Here is a 14,708-nt window from a genome sequence, read left to right on the forward strand (position 1 = left end):
CTTCCACTCCTCTCAACACCACCTCCTACCCCCCATTAACTCATCCTCCATGGATGACAGCCTCCCATGGGAGGCAGCAAAGCATGACATCAAGTTGAAGCAGGACCAAGCTCCTCCCTCTGTAGCATGGACATTTTAATAAAATGGATTACTCCAGTTTATGAACCTACCTTTCCATGTTTTTATTTCTAAATTGGTTCATTCATTCTCAAATATTTTACTTTTATAGCTATTGTAAATTTGGTTTGTTTTCTTTATATTTTTTTCAATTAATTTGCTATTGATAGACTGCAATATTACTGATATTTATCTATTGATTTCAGATCCTACAGTTTTGAAAAAATGTTTAATTGGCTCTAACAGTTTTTAGTGGGTCCTTGGGTCTTTGGGATATTGTATAAATAAGATCATATCACATGTAAATTGTGGCAGCTTGCCTCCATTTCTTCCTTTTGCCTGATTGTTCTGGCTGGGACATTCAGGACTATGGTTGAATTAAAAACTTGAAAGTTAGAATGTACAGATTCTACAGAGATATCTCCTAGCATGATCCTATTCAGTATGCCATTAACTATAGGCTAACATATAGTATATAACTCTGTGGTTTCATTGTGTCATGGTATGCGTCTTCTAGTACTGTGTTCAGAGTTTCCATCATCATGATGTAGGGGAGTTTATACACTCTGTTATTTTATTTTATATAAAAATATATCACCCAAGATCCGAGACTAGCAGTGACAATGATATGACTGTTTTCAAGCTTGTAAGCCATCTTTACATGCAGCTCAACATGAGGAGGGCATAGAAGGAAAGCATATACTGTGCTGAATCTGCTGATACAAAAAACAAAGCCAAAGTTGGTTAAGAGGCTGCTTTGTGGTTACACAAGTGGGGTGACTGATCTATTGTACAAACCAGGTCTCCTGACTTGAAAGTTCACCCTCCATTTACCACAATCTGTATTCAGCATATTTTCTGGACACCTTTACCTCCTCAATAAAATAATTAGTCACTAATGTACATCATGATGTGATGTACATCATGCTGCAAGTTTGAACAACAAATCCTACCTGCTGTTCAACTACAGATTTCAAGCAAAGGTGAAATAATGTTAATCTACATGTCATTATTTAACTTTCTGATCTTCTGCATTTTGGACGACAAGAAAGACTGCCACCTTTATGATAGTCAGCTAATAAATCCTCATGATTGTTACACTTTTATGCAGAGTAGTAATCTGAACAAAATGGTTGCTGACAGCTGAGGTAAATTGCCAAGAATGAGGGTTTTGTGAGAAAGCAAGGTGCTTTTATGAAAGTACAGAATAAGTAAATCCTATAGCATGCAAGTTTACCATCTGTAATCCAATGGTAAGATTTATGGTATAACTTATTAGGGTGCAAAGTGTCTTTATCTTTAAAGTGGCATTGATTTGGGGATCTATGTATTTTAGGTTGGTGAATTGCTAGTGACATTATTCATTGTATGTTATCAGGACCTTGGTGTTGGTACTGCCTAGTCCATCAAAGTGCTACCAATGAAGGCCTGAGTAGGTAGTTTAAGAAAAGTTTTATTAAATGATATTTGATAAGAAACTTACTATAAATTGGCTAGCTCTAGGCAAAGAACATGCTTCCCAATTCTATAGCATGAAACAACCCTATGACTCTGGGAAGTATGAGAATGGAATATGAGGTGAACTCACACATGTTCAGGGTTAGCATGGAGGTGAACACTTGTGTTCAGGTGTAGTGTGGAGGTGAGCACTGTGTCCAGATTTAGCATGGGAAAGGAGGAAACCAGCCTTTGGCTTTGACTTTCCACTAAATTCATATTCTTTCAAAGTTTAAGATCAGTGCATTTGCATAGTCAACTCTATGATTCTGATTTGGGGCATTTATTTGCAACACCAAAACTATAATGACCCTTGGTTCCTACATGAGGAAGTAAAATCACATGCATTGTTAACTGCAAAGCACAGAGATTTGTAAAAAAATGAGTTTTTTTTTTTATTAAGTCATTATATTTTTTACTGATTTTCCAACTGAAGATTTGTGGAATGGAATGTTTCTTAAGGATGATAAACATCATTTAAATTAATTTTAATCTTTTCTTCATGTTATTATTTCCTCCTGAAAGTTTTAAATTTGTGCTTATTTCAATATTTCATAACTACTGGCAAAGTTTCCATTATAATTCCTGAGTACTACTATATGTAGTTTCAATAGTTTACCATCAAGGCCATGAACAGGGAATATTACAAGTTTATGTGTATGCTCTGACAGAAAAATCTTCCCCACACAACTGAACCATGGTAACTTTGGAAAACAGGAATTCAGCTTTGTTTTTTCTCATTTAATATTTGAGGTGGAGATAAGCTTCTGAACCATCATGAACTTGGAAACAAGTCAGTGTCTCCATGCTGAGTTCTCTGCATTGCAAATATCCCAAAGTATGAGCCATACTGATTCATAATATAAGAATCTGTAGTATTTTACAGACTGTGGATTAGAGTAATATAAAGTAGTTCTCATACATTAAGACATTTTTAAAGCTTCAAATAACTTGCTGAATACTTGGATTTTTAAACCTAGAGACTTGTCCTCTTCTTTGGAAGGTTTATTTTTAAATATCTTGTGAATCGTGATGACTTCAAAGTGTCTTTAGCTAGTGCTTCAGGCTGTAAACTGTACTTCAAAATTCATTGTTAGAGAACATTGATATAAACTTGTGCTGAAAATGTTCTGCTTGATAATTTGGATTGTTTTGGCTGAATTCTTGGTAGGTCTGGTTATCACCAGTGATCTGTGACTCATTGTGTGTCTAACACAGACCATGGATAGGAGTAGAGGTGTCATCGCTCCAGACTTTCAGCATAGATGTTCTCTTGTGCATGCTCAATTAGCATTATCTTCAACCCACAATCATTTAACGGAGATATTTTTAAGTTAATTGTGCATTTTGTGAGACTTAACTTAGTTAAAACTAGATTATATAATTCTTGAATCCACTTGCTCAGGCCTATGTGAGTTGGAGTTCAGGGCACACTAGTGTCACTGTTGATTAGTGGTGCCTTCCATGTCTTCCCCATTACACATTTGGTGTGGGTCAATGTGTATACACACCATCGGGGGCGGGGGATTACTTCAAATAACTCCATCTCCCACTTGTTTTGCCCTGGAGACTCATTCCAATACACCAAGGGTGCTAACCACAAGGTTGTTTCATCTGGGAAAAGACATTGACCATCATCAATTCAAGAGGAGCAGAGGCAAGGCATGGGGAAGAAGAAGTGAGATGAACTCAGTTTTCTCAGGGAAAAGGTCATTGAAGATGTGTAATCTTTCTTTCACATGGTTAAAGAATCCAAATATGCATAATGTGTGTTATAGATTCCAGTTCTGATACAGAAGTTAGGAAACACGATTCAAGCTCTTTGATCTCTGAACTTCAATTTTTTTCATTTTTTGGAATGCAGCAAAATGTCTCTGAAATTCCCTTCAATGTTAATTCTGTTTTGACTATTATATTAATTGATTGACTGATTAATTGGTGAGTTGGGTTTGGGTATAGATAGTTCAAAGTTCAAACGAAAGTGAAGGTGATAGTGTAACTAGACAGCACTTGTAACTTTTCAAAGTATCTTTTCTTTTTGTTCTTTTACAACTCTAGCTAAGAGAGGGCATTTTTCTCTTGAATTTCTATTTGTTAAGTAAGTAAAACTGAGGAGAAGTGATGGTGCTCACTTTTAACTCCAGCATTCACTTGGAAGGCAAAGGCAGGAAGGTGTCTGTGAGTTTGAGCCAGCCTGGTCTATATAACAAGTTCCAAGACAACCAGAACTACATATAGAGACCATGTCTCAAAATAAAATAAATCTCACAAAGAGCTTAAGTGATTTGCTTAACATCATAATACAAATGGGGTTTTCAGGTCAGCATTCTGAATCCTTGAGCATGTACTCTGATGTCAAATAACCTTGTTCACATCAACACCAAACTGGTGTGTATTCAGTGTTCTAGAAATAAAGATATGAGAATCTGGATTTTAAACAGGTGACCCCTAGAAGTCTGAGAGAATCTGACACATGAGTGAGTGAGTGAGTGAGTGAGTGAGTGAGTGAGTGAGTGAGGTAAGTGTCATATCAAATAAGTCAATCAAAATGAAAGAAAGAGAGAGAAGAAGAAGGAGGAGGGGGGGAAGAAGAAGAAGAAGAAGAAGAAGAAGAAGAAGAAGAAGAAGAAGAAGAAGAAGAAGAAGAAGAAGAAGAAGAAGGAAGGAAGGAAGGAAGGGGAGGAGGAGGAGGGAGGAAGGAAGGAAATAAGAAAGGGAGGGAGGGAGGGATGGACAGAAGGAATCAGATCACTTTCTAGGTAGATGGGACAGAAGTTCAGAATGAGCATTAGGCATTAATTTTGGCCTTACCATGACCACAGATCACTCTTTGACCTCTCTGAAGTAGCATTTCTTTGTAAAGAGTTTAATACTCACAAAGCACTAAATAGAGTGTATGTGTTATAGAGAACAAGATGTTACTCCTCCCCTACAGATGCTTCAGGACATGAAGAAAGACAGCTGAAAGGTTTTTCAATAGGATTAGTAAAAGTTAGCCAAGCAAAGGTAGGTAGACTATCATCTCAGGCAGGGAAGATGTCTCATCCAGACCTCCAGAACCTGGTGAAAAATATGAGTAGCTTGGAGTGGCACAATGTGGCATGGACAAGTCACACACTGGCTGATAATAGTTTCGTGAGGGCACTGTCAGATTGCTGGGGATATTTCTTAGGGGAAGGGAAGCAGGAATAGGGTTATAGTCAAGTTTTTAACATCCAAAATTGGGAGTGTGTAAACTGTATCAGCACATTACACCTTAGCCTGGGTTCTCTAAAAACAAACTCTGAGGCAACAATTTGGTGCTGTTGATTTACTGGGAGGTGTATTCCCAGAAAGTAAGGTACAAAATGATGAAAAAGAAGGAGTCTTGGCAAACAACACAAGGTAATATGCTGCTGAGCTGTTCACTGTTTTCTGTGTATCAGAGAAAGGCTGCTTAGGAGGTATATGTGCATAGCCATCTGCAGTCAAGCAATGTCAGATCATATTTGGAATAGTCTGTCGGAGTGAAAAAGGTATCAGATGTTATCTTCCCACTTCCTGTTCTACCAAGAAAAGTTCATGCCACAGGAAACCAACTTCTTCATGTTTCATTGGGGCTCCACTGACAGGTTCTGAGAGCAATATCACATTCCACAGTGGCTTTGCATCCAAATGCAGAGGTGGCCTTAGAAGCCAGAAAGTCCAGGTATGTGGAAGCTAGATCTGGATGGGCAGTCACCACTGCCAAGGAGAGGACCCAATCCATTTGGGAAGGGGAAAGATTACAACTTGTAGGAATAAGAGCTGTGAGGACTCAGGTACAGTAACTAGTGAGGGTAGTGATGTGAAGAGCAGCCTTTTGGGGACACAAAAATCAAAGTCGCATCTTAGTCACAGCAAGTGACTGAGCCCCAGGAGATCAAGTCTCCTGGAGAATCTAGGGAAGTAATTATGATATTTTAAATACTTTTTAAAACCATAGCAGCTCCCTGCTAGAAAGCACATGTGAAGTGAGTTATCTTTGAGCCAAAGAAAAGGATCTACAGCACCTTCTTTTGCCATCCCCATGCTGACATTAGAGGCAGAGTGATATTGCTTGCAATACAGTGTGAAATTAAATTATATAGATTTCTTCTTACATAGCCTTTCAAGGGTCTTTTGCTTTGTTTTGCTTTATAAGATGGTTAAGGAACAATATTTCATTACCTATAAGATAAACTTGTTCTTTTAGGTTTTTAGTTTGTAGAATTTCAAAGAAAGAAAGACAGACACAGTGTAAACATGGGTAGAGTTATCACAGATCGTGAGATTGGGATTCTCAGAGTTCATCTAGTTCAATTAGCTCATAATTGCTGATGAGAAAAGTGAAATTCAGGAGGGAAAGTTGTCTTGGAAAAGGTCATACAACTAATTAGTGGGAACGGAGTCCTGGAACTAAGGAAATGACTCTAGGCTCTTCATCTCTGTTGAGTATTTTTGGAGTTCATGAATTTACATTACTGCTTTAAAAAAAATAATTTCATGTTTTCATTTTTGAAAAGCATTCCTTATATGCCTAGGTCCCCTGGATAGTCACTTACTTCTATGGTTCTTCTGTGGTGGGTCCTTCCCTTGTGAGGGATTTGTCAGCACTGGTGAACCACATGCAATCATTTCATCCTACACCAATTAGTGCTCTAGTCACAGGGGTAGACTGTGCCACTGGGCTCTGCCTTTGTACATATTTGTTCAAAAGCTGAAGAGAATGGATTTTTTTTTCTACATTTGACACCAGCAGTGATTTGATTTAATGCTCAGCAATGAAGTTGTGATACAAACTTTATCTTCAAGTTAACAAGACAGTTTGGCTAAGTCATAGCAAAAAAAAAAAAAAAGACATTTAAAGCAGCATCATATTCCTGAGCAGAATTTTAGATAAATAAGATGTTTGAGGAACCACAGTGAAAACCTCCCATGTTTTAACATTGAACACTCTCATGCCCAGCATACTATTGTTCTCTGTGTTCTCTGTATTAAAATTAGGACAGTCAAAATGCTGAAACAATCCACATGGCGCTTCCTGTGAGCATATTCAATACTGAAGTTTTAGTTGATGAAGAAAAAACATTCCTATAAATTTATCTTGTTTAAATTTTACTAATGTCATACCTTTTAAATTTTAATTTGTGAAATGCTCTTATAAGAACAAACAGCATTCTTGCCTAATTTGTACATAGTTTAAAACATTGAAATAAAAACAACATGATTCTATATTTGGAATGGAGATGTTTCCTGTAACCGAAATGTCTGGGCATCTCTGAGAACACTTTCTTCCAAGAATGCAGTTACTCAGCAACAGTCTTAGAGCTGAGAATGCTTAGGTCTTCCATTTCAGAGATCCAGGGACTGGATCTTACTCTGGTTCTTACTGTATGTGTCCATTTAGGTCATGTGACCTTCCTGTTCCTCAGTTTTTCATTGGCATGTTGGAGATTGCAAGACTCGCAAATCCTTAATACCCATTGGAGCAGGTAAAGTAATTAAGTGAAATAGCCCAGCTACAGGCAGAGATGGTGATAGTCACTCATTCAGGGAATATGTATCCTATATTCAAAATTAATGTATTTAGAATTGAACTTTTATTTGGCACAGCCCACACACAATCATATGCACATGCACAAACACACACACACACACACACACACACACACACACACACACACACATGATCTACGGGTGTGATTCCATCTAAAAGTTGCCAGTTGGCAATTTCTAGAGGAAGTAACCTTGAGAGCACTCTAAAGCTCTCCTGTGGCGACTCTGAAGGAAAGGAAGCTGGTCATGAGCTTGGAAGGGAAATGGCCAGAGGCTTGTGTGTATCCAGCGCTTTTCTGTGCATGACAGCCCACATCCTATACAAGAGGAAGGAAGGAAGGAGGGGCCTACAAGTATGCGGGCAAACTGAGCTGGAGGTGGGTTGGAACAAAAGAAACAAGGTGAATGAAAGACTCCTATTGGTCCCAACTGTACCCAGCCAACATTCTGTCTGGATCACAACCCCATTCACTTATCTAGTTCCACTCTGACCCATTCAGTAAGGCCAGTCACTGTGCCAGAGCTGGAGAGGTCTCTAACATCATTTTCATGTTCCTCCTTTCATGAGAGACTGCTTTTGACTGATTGTTTTTCATTGATGTGTTTTAATTTTCAGTTTACTGTGGGTGTTATTGAGACCTTGATTCTAATTATAATTAGAATGTTAGATAAAGCATTTAACATTGGGTGGGCTTTTTATTTTTAACTTTTTTTTTTTTACCACTGATGAGAATTAGTGATAGTATTTTGAATTGAATGTTATATTAACGGAGTCAATGAGGTTTCTGGTATCCTAGCATTTGGAAGGTGTGTTCCAGAATTGTACAGACTAATTTGTAACTCTCTTAATACTAGAATTTAGGACATATCCTGTGTCTAGTCATAGTCATTGTTAATGCTGTGCACAAAATAAAAGTAAATGTCATTTTGTGAAATTTCATAAAAGAGATATTTGAATTCAGGTACAATCTTTGAAGACTTTAGATACTGCTATTATTCTACTATTATTTAAAAACAATTTTAAAACTAAGCAATAAATGGTAGAGCGAGGAATGAAAAGGATCAAGAATTTAATCTTTTCCCTTATAAGTGTCCATCTCATTTATGATATATTGAGAACCTTTACTTTGGTAATTGGCTATTTCCTAATTTTCATCATATGTTTTGGTGTGTGTCACAGCACATGAGTGGGTGTTAGAAGACAGTTTGTGGGAACTGGTTCTCTCCTTCCGTCGTGTGGGTCCCAGAGCTTAGCAGCCAGCATCTGCACCCACTGAGCAGTCTTATCAACCCTGTTTTCTGTTTGAAATGTTTTTTTTCTTTATCCCTGCTCTTTCTCCCTTTCTCTCCCCTCTCAGGTTATTAGCCTGATAGTCACTATATTATCCACCTTCTCAGAATCAAGTGGCATTTTATAAAAGGAGGGTAAGGTGTTTGAACCATGAGAGCAGCACATGCAGTGTGCAGCCCTGAGAGGACACACTCGGGTTCAGTGAGTGTACCCTAAGTACAATTTCTAAAGTGTGAAACTTAAGCTCCCCACAGTGAATGATGAACTGGGAGGAGGGATCACAGAATGGAAGAAGTGGCATGGACACTCAGGCTTTTGGTAGTTTGCCTCCTCCTGAATAGGTCTGAGAAACCCCACCAATTCATGAAAGCAGTATCAGAGGATATAATAATTCAACTTCACCTGAGTTTGTATCTTACAGGAAACAAGCAATTAAAATTTCCATGATAGCCAGGGTCTGAATTTTGTGAAGAAAGGTGGTTGATCTTCCACTGTCCCGGGTGGTATTTCTATTGCTTTATCTTTCTCAGGACTCCGACAAACACATGTCTGTTTGTTTGATGTGGTGAGAACGCCACTTGCTAATTCAAAACATTTGTTTCTAGGTGCCAGGTTGACCTGTCGTCCCTCAGTAGGGAGCAAACGCACAAGCTGGAGTTACAGCTGGAAGAGGGTGAGGGCCACCTGGTTCTGCTTGTCACTCTGACAGCCTCGGCCACAGTCAGCATCTCCGACCTCTCTGTCCACTCCCTAGAGGACCAGAAGGAGCGGGGAGAGATATTAAAGAGATATGTACGTATGCAATGAGCTTCCTTACAGACGAGGTTGTACACAGTGTGCCCAGAAAGACAAGTGGATTTTGGAGAAGGTGCTTGAGGAGCAGAGGGTGGGCCCACATAGATACATACAGCCCTGCAGGAGCTTGTCTGCTGATGTCTATAGCTAGGTCATCCCCAGAATTTCACAGCACATTCTGGATTCTAAGGTTCTACCTTATGATTTTTTATCATATAGAGAAACTCTCCATAAAGGAACTCAAATGTATTCATCCCTTTAATATTAATCTGTGGCTCAGTGTAATTTCAAGTAAGACTTGAAATCTAAAATGAGGTTACTGGCATACTTGGAAGTTGGGAACTACAGGATATGCACAGAGTGATGTTTATTGCTCAGAAAAGCCTAACTGCATCCGGGCAGTATGAAAGTGAAATGCAATCAATGTGAGGTGTGAGGGTGGGATGGAGTGCCAATAATCACCCTTCTCAAATGTTATGTCCTTTTAATAATAGTCAAACCTTCCTATTTCCCAGCAACTTTCTGGGTGCATTTCTCACCACATAGTTGTCATGAATCAACAGAAGGGGGAGCTCTTGCTCCACCATTGTCTCTTAATGGAGGCTTGGAAAAGTAAATGCCTTGGTGCCCATGAAGCTAGGGGAAGGCTTTTCCACTTCAAATCACAAAGCTTGTATTGTACAGTGCTGCCAGGTGTTTAGACGGCTCCTCTAGACACTCAATCGTGAAACCAAGCTCCGACTAACAAAGAATGGCTTTTTAAAAATTATTCCTATTTGCTGACTGACATCCTTTCAATAACTGAATTTAATAAAGACGTACCTTATCAGGTTGTGCAGCTAACATGAAGTGCCCGTATGAATGCTCTACAATATTCTTCAAACAGATTAGCAGGAGGTACGCCTCAGCAAATTTATTCTGGCTATCTCCACTGAATCAGCTGTCTGCTAATGTTTGTACAACTCATCCACCAATGGTATTATCATAAACAGTTTAATAGAGGTGACTTAGCAAGGCTAAATCGTGTATATTTTTAAACCACCTAAGAGCCTAAGTTATTGTATAGTATCTTCTAATATATAATTGCAATTATGAAAATTATTTCACATTTTGCTACTCTACCAAAAGTATATTCTCTAGTTACTAGAAATGAGCTTTCTGAATTAAAACTATGTAAAGGAATTAATTGGTATATTAACATGAAAATTTATCTGGACATTAACATTCTGTAGTTACTGGATCACTATTTTAATATTATCTCATGTATGAAGATGATACTGCTGTCTACATAATTAGAAGTAATCCACCTATTATTGATTGATTTTTTTGTTGTTGTTGAATAGACTTCCTTTAATCAGCTGTCTCCTTTCTGAATGTAAATACTTTGTTTTTCCATCTTTTCTAAAATGCAAGTTATTTCAATGAAATGTAAATCTCAGCTAATTCTCAGGTTATATTCTGCCCAATAAATTAAAAGGTGAATTATGTTTAAATATGCTTTTTTTGTAACTTCAAATTTCAGGCGCTGGTCTCCCTCTCGAGACACACTTGCTAAGAAGTGGTAATGCAGAACATTGCATGTGTTAGATTAGTGTTAGCTCACAACAGTTCAAGGACAAAGAGCAACCTCTTGGTGGCATTAATGTATTGTATACTTTGTGTATGTATGGAATAAATGAATTTTGCATGGTGTCTAATATATACCTTGTTTTGATGAAGCAGGTAAAGGAGATCACTGTTCAGCAAATTATTTCTGTTTTTTTGCCTTTAAAATGCACATGGTGTGTGTGTGTGTGTGTGTGTGTGTGTGTGTGTGTGTGTGTGTGTGTGTGTGTGTGTGTGTGTGTGTGTGTTTAAAGTGGAAGGTTAAACTTAAGAATTTAATTTGGTTTGTGTTTGGTGCTGGTCTGGGTAGGAAAAGTAATGAATTGCCCCACTCTGATATGAAACAGCCCTAGAGAATCTTGTCACTGCTCAGCTCTGAAATCCCACAAATTAATCAGACATTCCTGAGTGAGCTACTATTTGATCACTACATTCTGAAAAGGTGGCTAATTCCATTTTCTGTTCTTTTCTTCTTTGGAGGGGGAGGAGGGAAGGTCAGTAGGGGTGGGTAGTAATGGGTAGGAGCCCAAGAGCTGCTGTTTGACCTTTTCAGAACAGTTTGCTGAACCCCTGCTCCTCCTTGTCACAGTTTAAAAACCAGAGGAGCTAGTGTAGAGCAGAAGTTGTTAGCATTCCATTTTTATTATGACATTTCACAGTCATCTGACTTAATGTCCCTTGACCGGATTGTCCACCGTGAGACGATGGGCTTGAAATGTTATTTAGAGCATTGATAAAAGGTGAGCGGTTCTAAGATGACAGCAAGTCATAAGGCTGGTGGTGTGACATTAATTTTCTCCATAACAGAGATGGAATAAGACGTCATGGTGACAAGCTGTCAATCAGCTCTGGCCCCTCAGAGCATCCCTGTACCATAGGATGGGGCATTGCCTCTCCCATAATAGAGCCGAACCGCGAGGCTCTCTCTGACAGCTGCTGCGGCCATAGAGAAAATATATTATACAACCTTTCATTAAAAAAAATAAAGAGGACTCCTCTCCAGAGCATTTCAATCTCTTCCCATCTATTGAGGGCTTAGGACTCACAGCAGATCATGGATTCCTCTGCTATGGAAATTCCTGGCTTCAAAAGCCATCCAAGTATTGAGGCCTTCTAAAATAACCATAAATAACAACATGGGAACACCCCTTGATAAAGCTTTTCATAAAATTACAGTTTTAAACTGGTATTTATTTGCTTTTTCTTTGAGTTCTTATTATAATCTATATGCCACTGGCCTAAACAGTAGAAATTTGTAATAAATTGTCAAATGTCAGGTGACTTGGAGAATGAAACCTTCAAACTATTATCACCCCTCCAAATGCAAAGCAGAGCCCCAGAATGGAAGCCCCAAAGAGAGTGTGGCTGTGGATGTTCGCTCAGCTTCCCAGAGCAGAATGTTCTGACTGATGATATTTGTTTTAGTCACAAGGAAACTTGGTTTAAGTTGCTCCTGAAAAAATTAAAGTGCTAACCCTTTTGATGAAACTATTCCCCATCATTAAGGAAGAATTTCTAGCTGGTTTAATATATTGAGTGAGCTCTGAGACAAGTCCCTTCCCCAACTTTATCCGTGCTGTGAGACACAGTGTACCTGGAAGCCTCAGAACTGTAACACTGCTGCTAATGATAATCCTTTGATTTGTAAGAATTTCAAAAGAGAGACAAGTGCATTTTTACTAAATCCAGTCAAAGGAGCCTTTAAAATACATTTTTGGTGATAAGTAGTTGTTTATGATTAGGGATTAGGAGGTAATCTTCCATACAGAGCACTGTCTTTACAAAGTCAAGCTATGAGATTACACATCTCTGTATTTCTTCCTTTCACTGTACCAAGGTTAGAGAGTCAGTGTAAGTTATGACAGGCCATCGGACTGATGAAGTTTGTACTGGAGAAGCTTTGCTTTGTGCATAATCTCACATTAGTAATACACTAATGGGGTTGCTTGTATTCCAGCAATTTCTAATAGATAACTTTTATGCAAAAGCATATTAAACATATTAAAATTTCATGAAATACTTTAAAGGTTGTGAGAAATTAAGTGTCTTTGATTTACTCATTAGAAGCACTGACCTTACCATAAGAAAAACAAATATGAAATGTAAACAAAATGCATACCAATACTCTGGAGTTTTATTTACCCACTCATTAGATTTCTGGTTAATTGTGTTGGCTTTCCTCCTTACTTACTTCAAGTACTCTGCTTAGTAAGACATCACAATCAGTTTTGATTTTTATCATCAGGCTCTTCTATCAAAAACTCAATGGTTCTATACATTATAACAAATACAAATATAAACTGAAGAAAAAAATCTCACCACCTTTGATTTTATTTATTGATTTGATTTGCTTTTAAAAATTGTCTCTCAAAATGTTTATAAAACTATGTATGCCTTTGAATGAAGTATTAGTAAAATCTTTAGAAAATTTACCCCGTATCTAAGCACTAAGAATGAAATGGCAGAGAAATAATTTGTTAGTGTTAACTTTCTTGATAACTCCGTCTGAGGAGTGCTATGTAAGCACTTATGTAAGAGTTAATATTGTTCATTATCATCTTCAAACTATCATATTTGCAAATGAAGATTTGTGAGGTCCTTTAATAGAAGACATTGAGAGAAGCTATGGAGACATCTGCTTTGTGGCTTATTGCTCACCATCTACTGAGTGTTACTTATAGGTATTAACCGTGGTATTTTTATTTCAGAAAATAATTTGTTACTAATTATACAATTGTGTGTGTGCATGCGCACACATGCATGCATGTGCCCATGTACACATGCGTTTGTATGTATTCCTGATATAGGAAGTATAATTTGTATTGGAAAAGCACAAATGACCCTTTGGCCCCTAAGAAAACATCCTGAGGAAATTTAGTATTTTCTAAGCATATTTTTGAGTCTTCTTTAGATTTATTTTTCTAATGTCCATGTTTGGGTTTTCCAGAGCCCACTGAGGATATTTAACAACCTAAAAGACGTGGGATTTCTCCAGGTGAAAGTCATCAGAGCTGAAGGTTTGATGGCTGCTGATGTCACAGGTAGGAGCTGATGCAATTCCTCTACTGTATATATCAAAGGTGTGCCAAGTCTGTACAATGGAATAATCCAGCCCTGTATTTTATCTCAGTGGATCACTGAAGTCATAGGTTGAAATGGAAAGATGCTGAGTTGATCTCACAAAACATTTGCTAATCCCAGATGCCTACACAGTTCTATATTTTAAACAGTGTGATACACTAAAAACGAATTATAAAAATAAAAATAACTTCTGGATTATTGCCCTCCCAAAGTTTAATGGATGTGGTAGGATCGATGTGTGCAGGTGTTTTCATTGTGGAATACTGAAGCAACAGAGCTCCTCCTGTCAGTCATACCTGCTTTGCTCACAGCATCAACATTCTAAGTCAGACACACATGGAACATGCTGCCTCACTCACTGAGAAGTTCAGCAATGTCATAGTCAGTCATGTGAATGGTTCCTATTGGGGTTGCTACTGGTATTCCCTAGTTACACAAATTCTTCAGTATTCCATAAAAATAATTATGTATCTAAACTAGGTATATATACATTACTTTTCACCCAGAACATAGGAGTATAAAAACAGCAAAATGAGTCATGTGTCTTCCCTAGTTTAGTATCACTGTTCATTAAGTATATTAACAAATGAGGTGATGGTGTTTCTAACATCAAGATGCAGAGTTAATTATTTTGTTTGGAACTGTGACCATTCATTTGTCATTTAATTCCATAAGGATATGAAGGAGGTTCATACCATCCATTGAATTATCTATCCAAAACTGGATGGCAAGACTGTACTGACTTGCCAGTTACATGGAAATCTCA

General features: G+C 37.9%; 1 protein-coding gene across 2 annotated transcripts in view; it reads left to right on the plus strand.

Annotated features, from left to right (window-relative positions):
- The window catches only part of Mctp1 (multiple C2 and transmembrane domain containing 1), a 583,339-nt gene that overhangs the window by 389,791 nt on the left and 178,840 nt on the right, over positions 1-14,708 (plus strand). For both annotated transcript variants that reach the window (XM_036206958.1, XM_036206959.1), the window contains 2 exons: positions 9,067-9,253; positions 13,809-13,902. In XM_036206958.1, the coding sequence (XP_036062851.1) occupies positions 9,067-9,253; positions 13,809-13,902 (281 nt within the window). The remainder of the gene's footprint in view (positions 1-9,066; positions 9,254-13,808; positions 13,903-14,708) is intronic.

Source organism: Onychomys torridus, chromosome 15 (assembly GCF_903995425.1).
Source record: "Onychomys torridus chromosome 15, mOncTor1.1, whole genome shotgun sequence".
In the NCBI taxonomy this organism is placed as follows: domain Eukaryota; kingdom Metazoa; phylum Chordata; class Mammalia; order Rodentia; family Cricetidae; genus Onychomys; species Onychomys torridus.